The sequence below is a fragment of the Solanum tuberosum genome, unplaced genomic scaffold (assembly GCF_000226075.1).
Source record: "Solanum tuberosum cultivar DM 1-3 516 R44 unplaced genomic scaffold, SolTub_3.0 scf00473, whole genome shotgun sequence".
Taxonomy (NCBI): domain Eukaryota; kingdom Viridiplantae; phylum Streptophyta; class Magnoliopsida; order Solanales; family Solanaceae; genus Solanum; species Solanum tuberosum.
In genome coordinates, this window is record NW_006239391.1 from 172,347 (window position 1) to 191,664 (window position 19,318).

General features: G+C 32.6%; 1 protein-coding gene across 1 annotated transcript in view; it reads left to right on the forward strand.

Moving 5' to 3' along the window:
- LOC102595740 (V-type proton ATPase subunit C) overlaps window positions 1–10,071 on the forward strand; it is a 15,677-nt gene extending 5,606 nt beyond the window's left edge. Inside the window, exons 5-11 of the mRNA XM_006363911.2 lie at window positions 1,019–1,086; window positions 2,180–2,321; window positions 2,567–2,683; window positions 2,835–2,960; window positions 8,782–8,865; window positions 8,970–9,049; window positions 9,679–10,071. Of these exons, the coding sequence (XP_006363973.1) occupies window positions 1,019–1,086; window positions 2,180–2,321; window positions 2,567–2,683; window positions 2,835–2,960; window positions 8,782–8,865; window positions 8,970–9,049; window positions 9,679–9,775 (714 nt within the window). The 3' untranslated portion in view covers window positions 9,776–10,071. The remainder of the gene's footprint in view (window positions 1–1,018; window positions 1,087–2,179; window positions 2,322–2,566; window positions 2,684–2,834; window positions 2,961–8,781; window positions 8,866–8,969; window positions 9,050–9,678) is intronic.
- The last annotated feature ends 9,247 nt before the right edge of the window (window positions 10,072–19,318 follow it).

The following is a 19,318-nucleotide window of genomic DNA, read 5'->3' on the forward strand; positions in this document are numbered from 1 at the left end:
AAAATAAAATAAACATAAGAATTAGTCAAATAAATTCATAAATAAAATTATATTTACATAATGTAATTTTTTAATAGAAAAATATGTATAATTATCATAAAAATAAGGAGTAGTAAATATTATTATACATGGTATTAAAAATAATGTAAATATACATAGATGTGCAAAATGATGTATAAAAAGGATTTAAAGGGATATATTTGTCATTTACCTATTTTAACCCGGGATAAGTTATCCCGGGATTACTATACCACCCAATGTGAGGGATAACTTATCCCGGTACTAATTCATAATCCTGGGATAAGTTATCCCAAGCTTTGCAACCAAACAACGAAATAAAGGGTACTTAAAATTTATCCTGGGATTAACTCCCATTATCCATCACACCAAACGACCCCTAAATGGATTAAAATGTACATTATTCAGTTTCAGATCTCCATTAAGAACAAGCGGGACCCAAGACAATTTCTCTATTCTTTGTTAGCCTCTATGATTTAGATGGACTAACCCTAGTTGGCCAACATCCCTAGTGCTTAAATTTATGTGACACTTTTCCCTTTTGTTTCATCCAAATTGGTGCTATAGTTCCATAACAGTAAAGTGTATTAAGTATCTTTGAAGATGCAATAAATATCATTAGCTTAACGGTTTTGGTTCCACTGATTCCTAGAGTGTGCTTCCCCAGAACTTAACTGGTCCTCCTTAAGACCATCAAGTAACATCATTTTCTCAATCAAGTACAACAATGGTGGGGTTGAGTCTTTTGTTATAGTTTTCTATGAGATACTTCATTGGATTAAATGTTAAGTATGTTGATTTACTACTAAGAGTTTTCTAATAATAGTATTGGCTATATTGCTCGAACAATGTCATTTCCTAATGATATGACAACAGATGATACTACTTTCTATTCTGATAGTTTGAAATTATTAAAGGGTTTCTGCAAAATGACATGTAAAATGTGCCAATAATTAGATAGTGTGATCGCTCTTACAATTTTGTTGGTTATCTATGACAGGTTCGTGTTTCTGAGTATAGCAATGTGCGCAGTCAACTTAATGCCATCAACCGAAAGCAAACAGGAAGGTATGTAAGAGATGGGATTCCATTGTATAAACATGGACTTCCACTTAATGGTGATTTGTCAGTTTTGACTATTCAGCTATGTCATTATTGATTTACCAACAAAAGCTTTACCTACTGCCTAATGTTTGTCAATTACACTTGCAACATAGATGGACATAATTGTGGAATTTAAAAAGGAAGAGAGGCAGCTAACTTAAGACGGGCTATGTCAAAATAGCCTTCTATTCGACATGGAATGTTTTTCTGTAAAGATGAAACATGGAAAATACATCCATGTTGTATTTGGTAAAGGTCGACAGATATTAAAGGTGGCCTTCATGACCCCAGAGCTTTGGTCTAGTGGTAAGAATTCAACTTGTGATCTGTGGGTTAAGTGCACATCATGTGTTTAAACTCTGCCGCGGACAAAATTCTGGTCTTCAGGTGGAAAAGAGTAGAGTGGTGGACTCATTATCCACAAGGGACCGTTTGCCACTGACACTTGGGGATTTCTCGGTTATCAAAAGAAAAGTGGCCCTCATATTATATGGTCGGTTAGAGTTGTGTGCACAAAATAAGAAGAAGAAGAAGTAGCTACTGTCAAAATGTACCTTAAATCAATTATATTCCTGTGATCTAAATTGATTTTGAATTTACATGTGGTGGTGATAGATGATTTGCTTTAAAACATTATGTGGTGATAGATAGTTTTGCATTAGATATATCACTAACAAATGAAATTTTAGGGATTATAGGATCTCCATATGGATGAGAGAAATTAAAAATAGAACTTCCATACAGAGTGCTAGATTTATGTTGCTCATAGAAACTTCAAAATCTTTTGGAGAAGATCGCAAAAATTCTGAAGTTTGGTACTCTGGTCTTGGAACTTATCCTTATCAAAGGATCAGGGAGACTGCTCTTCAATGTTTGATTCTTTGTTAGTTGTTGTTTTAATTGGTTAATCATTGGAATTTCCTCTGAGATTCTGAGGTGGTGGTGGTGGCTTAAATAATCTTTGGAATTGCTGATCGCGGTTGCTATAATTGTTCTTGAATTAGTATTTACTTGGCAATTGGCATTCTAGCTGATGTGCTTGGTGTTTTTGTTCCAGCTTAGCTGTCCGTGATCTGTCCAATTTGGTAAAGCCAGCAGATGTTGTTACCTCAGAACACCTGACAACTCTCCTTGCTGTTGTTTCTAAATACTCACAGAAAGACTGGTTATCCAGTTATGAGACCCTGACCACCTATGTGGTAAGTAGTTTGTTGGATACAGTTTATAGCTTTACATATCTTCTATTTACTTGGATTGTGTCTCTCCTATGCATAGTGATTCTGATTTTGGCAATGAATTTTGGATTAGTTTATTCTCCTTCGAGGACACACTGGATTTCTTACTTATTTCTTGAATCTGGAAATGTTTTTTTTTTCTTTCTTTCTGAACTCTTTATAGTGTGCTATCCCACAAGTTCTCCTTTTTCACTTAACTAATTGTTTAGGTTCCCAGATCTTCTAAGATGCTCTTTGAGGACAATGAATATGCTCTTTATACTGTAACATTATTCAACCGTGATGCCGACAATTTCAAGATTAAGGCGCGTGAAAGAGGCTTCCAGGTAGTTTTCCTTACCTTTTCCAAGTCTCTCTTCTCCAGGACACCCACCAGGTGGGAAAATAGCTTTTTTAATATGTAAACTGTATGGTGGGAAGAACTATTGGTAGAGGAAGGCCTCATCTAAAGAGAGTCTTATGCTACATTTGATTCAGATTCGCGATTTTGAACATAATCCAGAGACTCAAGAAAGTCGGAAACAAGAGCTGGAAAAACTGATGCAAGATCAAGAGACATTCAGAAGCTCTCTGTTGCAGTGGTGCTATACCAGTTACGGGGAGGTACTTCCCTCTTAAGAACCTATTGGACTTTTAAGCATTTCTGAATACATTTTTTGCTAACTGTTAATTTTTCGAGATTCATAGACTTCTCCCTGGGGTACTGGCTTTAAATTTGAGATGCTGTGCAGTCTCGAAGGAAATGAAAAAGTGAATCGATTTTTCATGAGGCAAAAACTATTTCTAAACTACTTTATTTATGGACTTGAAGTCTCTTTCTTAGTTTGGGCTTACTTGGATGAAGTCTATGGGTCAACCAAGATCACTTTACAATCAGATTCTAACTTGAATTTTGATTAATTCAAAGGGACGGAATGAGTTCACTCTTCTAGAATTTGTGATCTGATAGAGTTTGGTGGAAGTGAAATGATTATGAGATTCAAGAGAATATATTCCTGAATTCGTTGCATGAACTTCCGGAATGAACTATTGAAGAAGATATAATAGACCACTCCAGTAGCAATGCATGTGGTGGTTCTGGAGCCTTATTTTTGCTCTGGGACCAAGTCTCATCTTACATGAGCAGCATATGAAACACGGGGAGCACGTTCTGGGATTAGGAAAAAGCTTTTGCAATCTTTGTTTTTCACTATTTTTGAGAAAGATCTTTGTTTTCATTATTTAGAAATGAACCACGGAAAGAATAAATGGATAACGATCATAACCTATCAACTTATCCCAGAAAGAGGAGTAAAGAGACCTCAACCTATCAAGGGCTAAAAGAACTCAAAATTGCTTTCTCTGTTGTAAGAACTTTAAAAAACAATGATTGTAGAGACCTAAAATATTTACCAACCAAGAATAAGGAAACAGGAATAAATAGAGAAAATAGGGAGAGATATTGAAACGTAGAATGGAGCAGGCTGTGGTGGAATGATTTACCAAATGTGAATTGGTATCAATCAAGTTTGGGAGTTATTTCTTAATCTTTTCATTCCTTTTCTAATTAAATGTTGATGGATCTTTTCATAGCCTTCATCTGCCAATAGTGAAGCTATTAAGCTTTTCAGTACTTGACAATGAAATGCATGATGGCTTGGAGAGAGGACAGGCTCTTAATTAGGGGGAAACAAGGTCAACAAAACATGTGATTTTCCTTATCTTAGAAAGCAGAAGGTTGTCCATCAGTTGGTGTTTATATGTGCTAGGAGGCAGAAGAGGATGTTGATCATCTTCTTCTTCATTGTTGTCTTTCCATGAGGTGATGGTGGGATATGTTTGAATGGCTTGGTACTTCTTGGGGCTATATCAAGAACGCTGAAAGAATTGGTGTTCAGTTGGAAGAGTGAAAGAAAGAGGAGAAGGTGTAGAGCGTGGAACTTGGTTCCATTAGCATTTGTGTGGGTGGTGTTAGAGAGAGAAATAGGAGACTTATGAAGGGGAAGAGTCGAGTTTTTGTCATAATCATTGCCCAGACAGGCGGCATATATGAGTCATAGCCACCTGCCGACAACAAAAGCTCTTTGATTCTCTATCAGGATAGTAGAAGCTCTATTCACCATGTAACGATATGACAACCGGATGTAATTCAACCCCAAAAATTAGCTCATCAGGGGAGGATTGCCGAAGTCCCCAAAAGCAAGCTAGCTCATGAGAGGAGGATTGTCCAAGACCATATAAGCAGACAACTAGTCTATTCCCCAATTAATGTAGGATTAACCCATTCAAACACCCCCTTCACTCCCACGCCCAACTGGAGCGTGGACCGAGAGCCCAAATATGGATAGAAACTGTGTGAGAAATAAAGGAGAAATAATATTATTGAATTGTATATCTACATAATTGCACTGAGACCCTATTAAAGCCACTATAATACAATTCTTTTCCAAGTAGGATTCTATATGCTAGTCATTTTCCAAGTAGGATTCTATATACTAATCATTTTCCAAGTAGGATTCTATATACTATTTTTGTTCCTATTCCTATTCCAACACATACCAGTATTTTGTCCTTAGATTTTCGCTACTACATGTTGTTTCTATGCTTCGGTTATCGCCTTATTTTGCTATCATTATTTGGCTTGGGTTGCAACTTTTAAGCCGAGGGTCATGACCTCTCTACCCCGCAAAGGTAAGGGTCTCACGGGGTATGTTGTTGTTGTATTGTTCCTTGTTTGCTGTTGTTAAATGTTTTCTGTATTATTTGCAATGCCTTCTCTATTTTTGTACTTTCTTCTTCAAATTGCTTTGTTATGTGTTATTTGAGCCGAGGGCCATTTGATAATAGCCTCTCTACCTCCGTTAGGGTGCGGGTAAGGTTTGCGTACACTCTACCCTCCCCAGACTTCACATAGGGGATGTTATCGTTGTGTCCTTACCTTGCTAAAAAAAATTAAGGATTTTTTTGTAGTTTATTCTCCTAGAAATTGAGAAAAAGGGAAAACAACAAAACAATCATCTGCCATCTTACCCTTCCAACATATTCCCCCATTCCCACTTCCCATGGGGACCCATGATGGCTCCCTAATCAACTGCTCCCACTCGATCTACTGCCCTCACCCTTTGCACCTACACCATCCTTTTTCTCTTTCCCCTCCCATCTCATTCCGCAACCTACTCTCCGATTCCCCCCCCAACAAAAGTTTGAAAATTTGGGAGATCGCTTTTATGGCCCATTGTAAATATTCGTTTAGTTATGTGACCTTTTCGGAGGAGATCAGTAATAAACTGGAAACCATATTTATGGGCTATGGCCCATTGGAAATATTCTTGTCGTTATGTTACCTTTTTTGGAGGAGATTGGTAATAAAGCAGGAGACCGATAAATAAAACACAGGAAATCCTTGTAGGATGGTTTTCTTCTATTCATATTGTAATTGATTATTTCAAAAAAATATTGTAATTGATTATAAGAGATCATTTCCTCTTAGATTTTTTTTTTGTGCCAATATGCGAATTCTAGCACACCTAATTCCTCCAGCATTATTAATTTATCCTAGAGAGTGAGAAGGAAAGGGGATTGTTGCATGTTACCTATGAAATTGTTGCCAAACAACCAAGTTGACTGTTGTGGTTCACTGGGTATGTTGTTGTTGTTGTTGGATATAAAAAGTTTGGAAGACAGAAATGCCTGTATGAAGCTCTGATGCATTTCATCGTAAGAACCTATCGTAAGTTTGTACTCTGATTATTTTTTTTTGCCAGAATAATGATCATGTATGTGGTATAAAGAGAGGGATGAGGTTGGAGACCCTCTCACGGGGGAGAGGGTGAGACAAGGCAGTTAAGGCCTAAGGGTGTCCAATTGTTTGGTCAAAACAGGAATTACCAACTGTTCAAGTTGGCTAAAAATGATATATAGCTAGTGCATGTCGAGAAAGCAATAACAAATAAACAATGTCCTTATCAAAAAAAAAATGATATATAGCTAATTTGCTTTTGATTTAATTTCTGTTACAATATCCGAAATCTTGGTTATTCAGTTTATTTAGCAAAGTAAAATCCAATGCAAGTGATAAAAATCATAGTTATATTTTCGTATATTACGGAAAAACGGATAACTGGGTATGCAGTTGGTTAATCTATACAAATAAATAAAGCCACGATCTCATAGAGGGAATGTAGTTTTGGTTTGACATCCAGCTAATTTTTCTCCTCAACTGTTTCCACATGTATTGTATCTTCTTTTTTTTAATACATCTATTTCACACATGTACTGTTTCTTATACTTCAATCTGTTCTTCCTGACTTTCTTGGTGAATCCATTGGCAAAAACCAGGATCATGTACACATTCAATCACTCGCCCTCTCTTTTTTAATCTTTAAAATTTCCTTCCTTCTATTAATTCTAGAACATCTATGATAAATTGATATACAAGGCAGAGGTGATCTGGAGAAATCAATTTCCAACTTTGTGATTGCAAATGATTCTCTTCTTGCAATTACATCCCATTTACAATGTTTGTTCAGTCTCAAAATTCTAGGATGTTGTTTGGCTACCAAATGTTTACTTTTTTATTACTTAGCAATAGGTATGTTCCCAAGTGTACCCATTGGCTAGTCCAACTTTACTGATGTGGCGCACCAGGGTTGAGGTAGGGCATGTAAATGAGTTCTAACTAGAGTTTGAATGAGTAAGTTTATAATCGAGGGTTCAGTTAGCACCGGCATAAGGAGAAGAAATTAACTCTTAGGCCTCAATATTGAGTTGAGCTGATTTATGCTTGGCTCAGCTTGCTCATATTTCAGCTCGGGTTGGCTAGGCTCTTTTTGATACAGATGAGCTTAGCCAGGCTTAATTTGTTCGGTATGGTCAAAGGTATCGCGAAAATCACTTGTTTCCAACGATGAAGGTCTTCAACAAGGTATTCAGCTCATGATGATGCATTTAATGAGCTGAGATACTCATTGGAACTATAATATTACTTTACATTTCATTTGACATTGTAAAATTGTTGAGTGGACAAGATTATTTATTTCGTCGAAGAACCCTAATGATCTTGTTTACTACATCTTGGCATCCCTCTAATTTGGTTATGGAGGACTAATAGTAGCAAGTCACATGTCCAATATTTAGTCAATATTTGATTCTTATTACTCAAAATGGAAGGATTAAAACTTTTGGAAACTGGACCTAATGTTTAATTGGAAAGTGAACTGGCCATTTGAACACACCTAAAGGGAGTACCAGTGAGAGCGATGAGGGGGTGTGCAGTCATGAAATTTGTTTGACGGGGTCAACAAGTCATGTTTTCCAATCAAATCAGCATGACAGCCTGAATCTCCATTGATCTAGAACCCCCAAGTCGTACTTTCCCTGAAAACATCACAGTTTGCTGGTTATCTGTCGTCGCCAGTTTCGTAGGAAAAACGAACTTTCTGACAAAAAGGTACACATTGTTCTTCAATATATTGGTGCTGTTAGATGATGATAGTGATGAACCATTTAGAGATGGCTAGTTCAAAGGAGGCTTCAAGGGAGAATGGTGGGGGAGATTGGAGAAGGTTCCAAATTTCTGCAACATGGATTTTGGTAAGGATATTAGATTCAGATATTAAACCTAACAGGTATGTTCAATTTAGACTAGTGTATGTCGAAGAGTCCATTAGAAAATCATAAGTATCTATTAATCTATGTTATGTCCATGTCATAGCAATTCACGAAGTTACATTTAGGCTTAGGCAATAAAGGGTACATATAACATAATTGATAATTCTATGTAGTGAAGTTCGGAGTTTGTTCCCAGAAAGTACAAACAGTATCAGCATGTAAGGGAATATGAGGGTAATTGGCTATGCCAGAGGGCAAATTTAACTCGTGGTGGGTCAGTCCTTAGCAGCACTTTGACTTTCACTTACCCTTAGTGACTTATCATGTGTTTGTCCAACTTCAGCAACAGTAGAGTATCGTCATGTGGTTTGCGCCTTCTCATTTGGTTCTCTTTAGATATTAAGTGCTTGCCTCGAGTAGAGGCTTTTTCTAGCACACACTTCTTTCATATGAATCTATCATTTCAAAGACAAGCACTTGGTATGTTTCCATTCCAAGGATGTGGAATCATAATCTGTAAGTGTATTGAGGTACCTCCGATTCATGGAGCAGTTTTGGATTCAACTGGCAAAGAGCAGGAAGACATTGAATTGACATTTGCTGCTTAAACAATAAATCAAAGTAGTAATTAATGGTCTAAGTACCCTATTGTGATTTCTGTTCTTGCGACTGCTGTAAATCGTAATTACTTTTTAGATTTCACAATCCAACTCGATCTGGGTTCGTTATCCTTTTCTTTTCTTAGTGCTGATTGATTTCTTTTCTTTTCGAACTGAACCGTATCTTAATTGGTGATTGAAATCCTTGTCTAAAAAGTCCTGCCATCATCCTACAGGTTTTTAGCTCCTGGATGCATTTCTGTGCTGTGCGTATCTTTGCCGAGAGCATTTTGAGATACGGGTTGCCTCCATCATTTTTGGTAATTCATTTGAACCCTCCAATATTATGTTTTTCAACAACTCTATTTCTTGTATTTAGATCATTATCACTAATTATTACTTAAGGGCTGATATAAATTTTCAGTCTGTTGTTTTGGCACCCTCAATCAAAAGTGAGAAGAAAGTACGTTCCATTCTTGAGTCACTCTGCGACAGTTCAAACAGGTACGTGATAAAGAATCCAATCTTAACCATATTTGACATAGACACCCTCCTAGATCCAGATGCACCAAAACACTATATGTGCAAGAGTTTTATGTGCTTGGGTTTGAATGATTGTAACTCCCTAATTTCCATGGTTCTCTCCCTGTAGTGAATAATGCCTTATTTGCTCTCCTTAAAAGAACTGGGTTTTATAAGCACGTGATAGTTTGCCCTGAACTCCACCCCCAAGGAACCTGTTGTAAAGCTTTTAACGGGTTAAAATTCTATTGCATGATGGTCAATGGTGTTTATAAAGCACATGATATTTTTCTACATGTTTCTAGACCCCACTTGTGGAATTACACTGGGTTTGTTGTTGTTTCCACCAAATAAGAACATACCTAACATGGATGCATTTAGGCTGACCATTACTGGTCCCGGATACATGCATCTTTACTTTAGGCTGAAAGTTGTGATAATGGTCGACTGAGTAATTGTAAGAAAAGAACATGCATTTCTTCAGTTGCAATTGGCCACATCTATGTGGTCCTTGGACCTTACATGTTTTCCTGCTCAATCTTTGACTGACGTTTATTAAATGTTTCTATTACCATGTTCCCTATTTATATTGTTTTTTAATTGAATTGCAGCAATTTCTGGAAAGCTGATGATGAAGGAGGAATGGCTGGTTTTGGAGGTGACACAGAGGCTCATCCTTACGTCTCCTTCACAATAAATCTTGTTTGAGTTCGAGGAATGACTTTGTCTGTCCATTGCATTGGTTTGATTCTAGTTGCTATCATCAATAAGGGCAGGTTGCGCACTTGTACAATAGAGAGGATTGTCCAATTATTATTTTTTAATATTATATGTTTATTGTAAAACATATTTATTTTTATTACCTTATCCTGCCTCCTTTATTGGGGTTGATTGTATTCCAACTCTTGCTACTTTACTGGGTCGAAAATTTTAAAGATATTTTGCTACGTATTGGAGACCTTTTTCCCAATTGAGAAACTAAATGTTATTTGTTCTTGTTTTAAGCCCTGTATATCTCGTCATTGTTTTCTTTAAATATGATGCATTTTCTCTCTAAGCTAGCTTGATCTTTCTTGGTCGAGGCAAGACCAAAAGTTGAGAGAACGCTACACACAATTGCCAAAACGACTACTCAATCATAAATTTGTCTAGTTTTACGTTGGCTACGTTACATATCAATGTGAGCAAACTCACAGAGAGTTAATTGCCAAGATAACTGATTACAATAAATTATTTTTCTGATCATAGATACTTTAAGTTGTACAATCTTGCAATGAAAGTGAGCAGATTTGTTAAACACTGAGGCAGGAAATGGGTAAGTTCTGCAAGAACTGAAACCAAAAGAGCACACAGTTGCAGCGATACTTAAATGCATTTGTAAAGTTAGAACCCTTCTCTTCCACCCTACTTATGGAACCTTTTCGTTTGGTTAACGGACTAAATTATTTTGAGATTATAGTCCTTGGACTAACTTAGGATAAAATAATCCCAAGTTTGATGGGAACTGGGATAAAATTTATACGATGTTTGGTGTTGACAATATAAATTAATCCTATCTTAATTCTAGAATATCTCACGCTGGGAAACGACCGGCACTGATGTAGTAGGGTATATGGTCCTGGCTAGTTGGGATAAGGATGTATTTCATATAAGGCTGTAGTTGAAATAGATGTTTGAGGGCCTTCTCAGGTATGTCTAAAGTCTATAACTCCAAAAAACTTGGGTTTGGTTCAAAGCTCTTCAATGTATCTCTTTGAGTGTATCCCTTTAATCCAACAAAATAATGACCCACATTCACCATTAATTATCAATGGCCCTCTTATACATATTATTACAAATTTACATGTTGGTTCTGTCAAGTTAGTTAGCTAGTCGGCAAAATGATGAGCAATTTGTATAATTTTTTGGTTGGATATCTCACGTTCTAAATTAAAGTTTACAGTTCCCTTTTGTGTCAATAATGCACAACAAAAACCCTAAATACTCGCAATGTGTCATTAAGAGTTATGTTCACATAGGCATCAGACAATTTATACAAAGAAACAAAACAAACAGCTAGCGCTTTCAAACTAGTTGCCAAATTGAATAATTTTGTGTCTGCTTCATCTACACTTATATACAAATTTGTGATTTGATGTCAATTTACTCGCGGATTCAACCTTTAAGGTTCTTACTGCTAGCAAATGTTTTGAACCCATTGATATGTACAAAATTTGTATATTACATATTTAAACTAGATCATCTAAAGACACTGAACTATAATTACCTGAAAAATAACGATAGTCAAATGGAGAAAGATGGAGTTGGTCCCATTTATGATTTTTTTTTTTTACTCTATACTGTATAGTACTATATGAAAAGGTAGTAAGTTTAAAGAAAGTGTAATAAATATATGAAAGAGGTAAGTCTCTGCAGAATAGTTTCCCTTAGGATAAATAAATGCCCATAATAATTAATTGAGTATATATGTGTGGTCCTATTAGCCACGGTTCAGGTTCTTCACATTCTTAGCACCAGGCCACTCACATTAGCCCATGTCACATTTGGGAATAGAGTAGTTGGTATGGTATATAGAGTAATAAACCAAATTTTAATAACTTTTCACAACCTATAAGTATCAAAAAGCGTTGAAACTGATTTCATAAATAAGCAATAGTATTTTAGATTAATGTGTTGAACCGATAATAAGCCACTACTATGTGTGATCAACAACTTTTTCTATTAAAATGTTCTTATTTATGAAAATATGAATTTAAAACTGTGTTTACATAGAAAAGAACAAATGACAGAAATATGAGCGAGATAATTAAAAGTTATGTTTTAGGAAGGTTATAAAAGATATTCAGGATAAAATCTAAAGTGTATTATAAGCTACAATTCCCAAACCCTCACATGGCAAAAGGGGACAAGCACTTGGTGTTTGCTATATGTGTAGATAAGTCAAAAGGTGTGTATAAGCTAGTGTGATCAACTTGTAAGCTTTAAGCCGAACATCATCTATATTTGCTTGTACAAATTTTATATTAGGCGAGTTAAAAGTACTCTATTCATGGATAAAATTTATAAATTTATATTTTAAATAAGCTTTTGTTTATCAAACTGGTCTTAATTAAACTTTATGATTTCGTAGATACTATTTACTTTCTAGTAAAATAACACGATGGAAATATTAGACCTAATTAGCTATAAATTTGAAAGGGATGCGTTATGGCTAAGAGACATACCTCCATATTATTATTATTTAAAAAATCAATGTCATCTTCAGCCTCCATGCTTCCCCACCCCTTCCTGGGGTCCCAAACTAAGAGAAAAATATAACAGAAAGCAAAGGGGACAAGGCAAATAATAGCAAATAAGCAATGCCAATATGCCATGCAGGGCTTGCTTAGTTGCTACACACAATGCCAAATTATAGAAGCTTGATGTGGGGCCTTCTCCCCATAGGGTTTTAGCCCAAATCTCTTTGAACGCGGTGAAAAAATCAGTCTATGAAAATATAATTCTTTTAAATTTGAGCAGGTTAATGAATCATATATTTATTCGCGCAATTCATTTTGATCAATCCATCTAAAGGTTAAAAATTGGATGGATTTGGACTAATTCCAATCCTAATTGATCCATAAAATTTTTGTTAGTTTTTTTTTTGTTCAATATGTTATTTATAATCATAATAATATTTTTTTTATTAGATAATAACCAAATTATATATTTATATATAATTGATGGTAGTTTGACAAATTTGGGTCATCTTATTACTTACCTTAGAATGGATTAAATGATTTGCATACTCACTAACTCAACATGTGACTCATTGCTTAAACTAATACATGTTGTTTAGCCCAATCCTCTTTCCGATTCACTTCAGTGACATATCTAATCATGAGTTTACGTGTTCGTAGAATTTAATATTTTGAAGTCGAATCCTTAATTTTTATATATATAAATGTGAAAATATGTATAGTGTTAGATACATTCCTTTGTTGTGATTTGTTTGTCTGTTTTAATTTGATACGTGATTTAAGAAATAAAAAACAAAAAAAGTATTATGATTTTAAGCTAAAGATATATAGAATATATATTAAAATGCTCTCTAATCTTGTGTGTTAAACATGCGTCATATAATTAAATAAAGAGTTATTGAAACAGGGAGAATTTTATTTTTTTAAATAGATTAAAAAGAAAAGAGAAATAAGCAAATTGAAACGATGAGAGTATTATTATGAATTTACTTCGGATCAACTTAAAACGCTATTATATTTAAGTTTTGTATTTGTGCACGTTGATGGTTGTGTCAATTAACAACTTCAATTCACTTAATATGTTGTTTTTTAGAATGTATAACTTTCCACAATTAATAAGAATGGAAGTCATCCCACCACCCAATTTTATTGACCATCAATGTGAGATTTTTGTCATTTTTTAACAAATAGATAGGACCATAACATACTAATCTATTGAATGTTTGAAAATTTAACTTACTAGTATTAGTATATAATATAGGTAGGACCAAATATTAGGGCATAATAATTTCAACTTTTCGAATATTCAAAAATTCGATATCCAATCTGAAATCCATAAATCCATTTTATAATTCAAAAAATACAAACTAAATATCCAAAATATTTAGATTTCGATTTAAATTTGAGATTGGCCCAAACTCTATCGACCCCTACGTGTCTTTGTTGAAGTCAGAACCGACCCACCTGCTTGATAATGAGATGCATGTCAAACTGTATCCTTCAATCCTTATCGCACTGCCCTCCACCGATATTTCATTTTTATTTATTAGTTTTACTTTCATTTTAGTCTGTTTAAAAGAAAATATTTTTTTTCTTTTTATTTGTTAATTTCATGACATGCTTAATATTAAAAGATTAAGTTATATTTTGATATATTCCGTCTATTTTTAATTTAAAATTATAAAATTTAAGAATCTTCCTTATTTTGGTAGATCGAAATCAGACAAATAAATTAAAATAAAGTCGATACTAGTGTAACAAAATTTGAACACATTGACCCCACTATTGTTCTTCCTGATGTTCCCTACAATTTTTTATATTTTTAGTGGAACGTGGGTTTTTATCTAATCTCTTCAGCTGACTGCCCGAAATTTAATTACATTGTTGAGAAAATGGTATAAAATAGCAAATTATTAATTTAAATTAAATATTATAATCATAGTTTGTGTTTGTATAAAGCGAGAGAAAATTGTATATATAAATACGAATACATATATTTTCGTCCTATACACTTATAATTATACAAATACGTATCTTACCCTGCCCAATTCTTTTTTGTCTTTCTCTCTTTCTCGCTTTATACAAACACAGATTATACAAATTACAATGTATAATTTGTGTTGTATAAAGCGAGAGAGAGATTTGATATACAAATATTTTATTTCGATTAATTGTATACAAATTCAAATTTTATGCAGATATCAAACACATAAAATTGAATTGAGAGTCTGTCAGCGATTTATACAAACGAGAGGCTGCCAATGAAATTATACAAATCTAAAACTCCTGCCAGCGAGTTATACAATCTGATGCTCCATAGCAAACATAAAGTTTGTTATGGAGCGCAATTATTTGATATACAAATATTTTATTTCGATTAATTGTATACAAATTCAAATTTTATGCAGATATCAAACACATAAAATTGAATTGAGAGTCTGTCAGCGATTTATACAAACGAGAGGCTGCCAATGAAATTATACAAATCTAAAACTCCTGCCAGCGAGTTATACAATCTGATGCTCCATAGCAAATATTATGTTTGCTATGGAGCGCAATTATACAAACTATAGCTATAACATATAAATATGATTTTTATGTTTGTTATATGTGAAAAATGCTCTAAATTAAATTCTTGATATCTACTGCGAGCGGATGTTACACGTTAATGTTATGTTAGCGGCCAATTATATATGTAATTAATTTGGTAAGTAGCGAACTCAAAATTATTATTAAGGGATGTCAATAGTTATGGTAAAAATATAATTATGAGGCTAGTACAGATAGAAATTACAGCCTTAAGGAATTTTTACAACATTTTAGCCATTAGATTAAATATTTAACTTGTATATAGAGTTGTCAATGCTTATATATATATTTATTAAATTAAAATTTGATCTTTATATCTAATGTAATTTTCAGACGGAGGAATGTGTTGAGTAAAGGTAAGCCCCGGTTTACCCGCATCTTGATAAAGAGAGACGTAAATTTTTTAATTGTAATTGTCTCGTATATGGAGAGGGCATTATATGGGGCAAAAGGTTAAACTTTTTAATTTAATGAATAATATATATATACACATGTTTAACATTTTTTTTATTATTCATTTTGAGGCTCAAATTAATCCCGTTTACACACTTTGTAAGGCCCACTAAAGGAAAGCCTTTATCTGCTAAGTTTTATTATTATTATTATTATTTAAAACATGAATTTGAAATTTCCAATTAAAAAGTGAAGATTCTATAATATAATATATCTATCATACTGTAACCTTTGTGAATTGCAATACAATTACTTTTTTTTAAGCTAGTTTACCAATCACTATTTATCAAATAAAATTATTTAAATAGCTAGTTACTCTTTAGTTAACTTGATTAAGTAAATTATTAAGTACATCATTAATGTGTAGAATTTAAACTCTATATTCATCAACAATTACTAGATGTTTCTGCCCCTTCAGTTTGTACTACTTGATACGTTTTAAAAAAAGTAATGATTAATATAATATTTTAGCATAATATTTATATTAATTGGTGTATAATTTTAAATTTTAAAAAATATAATTTGATGAATAAATAATTAATATCAAAAATAAAATATTAAAAAATATTTTTTTTTCTTTTAATAAATAAAAATATATTTTTTACTATTATAAAAAAGTAAAAGTGAACAAATGAGTATTTTAAAGTCAAATAGCAAAAGAAAAAGGTCCAAGTGGAAAGTGACAACATATATGAAAAGTGACAAAGAGGGATGGAGAGCTCATTGCCAAAAACCAAAGGAAACGACCAAAACTTGGTACCCCACAAAATTATAGTATTAAGGTGCATATACACGACAATTCCGAATCTACAACAATCTCTATTTTCGAGTATTAGTCGAGTAGTTGAGCATTCATTACTATTCATCGATAAATTGAGGGTTCCAGTCATTGAATGTAATGAGAATATTTGATAATGAAAAGAAAAGTTATACTCCCTTTGTCCCATTTTATATGACATCATTTTCTTTTTGTCAGTTCAAAAAAGAATGTCACATTTTCTAATATGATAAGTATTTAAAGGTACAATTCCTCTTTTATCCTTGTTGATCTCACTTAATCTTACAACAATACTCCAATACATTTATGAGAAGAGAGAAAAGTGAATCTACTTTTTTAAAGGACAATTTGGTAAATATTTCAAAGTCTTCATTTATTTCTTAAACTCCGTGTCCGGTCAAATATTGCCACATAAAATGGAACGAAGAGAGTAAATTATAGTGAAATAATTGAGATTCTTCCATCTTTAACTAAATGTCTTGAATTAAAGTCTAAAGCCTCTAGAAATTGGGGGGGGGGGGGGGGGGCTTTGTAATGGGGGGGGGGGGGGGGGATCCTTGAAACTTGAAAGTATCTCCCTAAAATAAGCCTTGCACAAAAATTAAAATTTATTCTAGATTAAATGCAATACTTGATACCGAGTGAACACCGAATAATAATAATCTCCATTTTCCTCAAAAATCAAAACCTACTTTTATATACATATTTTCTCTATTGCTTAATATATAATATATACTATTATTTTAAAACTTACTTATATATTTTCTCTTTTATCTAATATATGTTTTCTTTTTTTCGCGCCATATATTTTAGGATAAATTTCTAGGTAAAGTATTTTTGGAAATGGTTACTCGAACATGTTTTTGGAGACAAAAGAATCGAATTTCTTCTGAAGATTTAAAAAAAAACGAAATTGCTGAACGTTTTGGCTATAAATAATTAGTAAGTACTACTCCCTTCGTCCACTATTAATAGTCATGCTTTTCATTTTTAAAGTCAAATTATAAAAACTTTGACTAACATTTTAGGATATATATTTTCATCATATTGATATGTAAAAATTGCAATGTATAGTACTTTTCGTATAGTTTTTGAATATCTAAATTTTTTGTTTAAAAAATCGAATTAATATAATTTAATTTAACTTTGAAATTAAGTTAAATTGACTTTTAAAAAACGCAATATGACAAATAAAAGTGAACGGAATGAGTACTATTTAGTTGGGAAAAGCAGATACTCACAATCTTACGATCCGTCATGTCACGCGTGCAAGAAGCACAGTTGCTATAAAAAAACAATTACTATTAGGTTTTCGATTTTCTTATTACTTGTTATAACGGCATTTTTAAAAATTTAAATTTTTATTGGTATTATGTATCTTTGTAGCAAATATATAGTATGTCTAAAAACTTTAACATCGAACATTTTCTCAATAGAGACTACAATAAATACATAACATATATTTTAGGTGTTAATTCCCTCATATATATATAATAACATACACTTCATATGCATCTTATATACTTTTCACAATATTGTTGGCTTCCCTACAATTGATGGCGTTCTCATATAATTTGAAAATACATACATTAAGTTGAGTTGGCCACATATATGGTTGATCTTCATATATAATATATATTTCTGCAACTTATACTTTGAAAACACATACAATCAAAATTAGATATGATAATTACGTGATTTCAGTTGGATTAAATATCACATACTTTTAATTATACAACAAATTTTCCTATGTTTTGATAGGAAAATGATGCTATGTTATCTCACTAAAACTAATTAATATATTGAAAATTCTTTCCTTTTTTTGCTCGCACTTTCAGATTCAACTAATTTAAATTTACATTAAAAAAAAATTATTTTTAAAAATTAAGTTAATGGTCCCACGAATGATAGCTCTATGACACATGCATGTCTCTGACTTATGGAATAGAGGTTATGGTTTGGTTACTTCAACATTACTTTTCCTTCTATCTATTATCAATCTAATCTAAACTTTAACGATCGAAAAATATCCCTTTTTTGAAAAAGAAAAAATTGTGGTACCTAAGGAAAAGGGAGTTATGAAGCAAAAAATCATAATACGTGAAATCAAACTTTAACCAACAAAAATAAAAATTCGAATAAACTACTATGATTTTCGAATCTTTCTTAATTTGTTATACTTTTGAAATTCTAAAAGGCAAAATAGGTTAAAAAGATAAAAGGGAAACAAAAGTAAGCACTGATGAATGTGATCTTGGTCATATATGGACAAGGTACCACACATGACCATTCATTAAATTACATGTTATGTATTTACGTCTAGCCACCCTTTTGGACTTACTATGAGATTATGACAACCTCACATTACTGTCCTTTTCCTTTTGACCATATATAAATTTTGGAAAAGAAAACAATAACATGAAGTGAAATAAAGGAAAAAGATAAAAGAGATTGTGATGTGAGGTTTTGCTAAGAAAACTTGTGTACTATTAATTCGCTAATTATAAATGAAAATATTATATACTCAAAAGTTATAGAGAAAATATTATTAAGTTTGGTTTTGATATTTGTGACACAATAAATCTGTAATTGTAATTTTTTAACTTTGACTTGTATATATATTTTATATAATAGAAAGTTTTCACTTTTCAGAAAAGTTTTCAATTATATCATACTAAAAATTAATACATGTAAAAATACTCAAACAAAATACACAAGTAATCGATCCCCTTTTGTATAACACAAAATGATATTTCAATCATTACCTTAATTATTCATTCCTTATTTATCATTACTTATTAAATAATATAAGTGGTTTGGATAGGTAAAAATAATTTTGGACTTATAATTTCTAAATTTTAGTTATTTTTAATGATAAGAACCTAAATGTTAAACCAATCAAATTTATATCTTAGATCCATTTTTTCATAATAGTGCACTCATCATCTCAAAATCTTGAATACGCATCTGTAATCAAATCATCATATATAGGACTAACCTAAATCGTTATGGAATAAATAAGTCCCGCAATATATATATATATTCAAATTATTTAAACTTAAATAGGAATAACGAACATGAAAAAACATAAGAAAATAAAAGGTTGAGTTGCACTGAAGATCAAGAAGCCTCGATTGCATGAAAAAGTTGTTGACTACGTGGAGAATTATTATTTATTGTTGACGTGGCAAT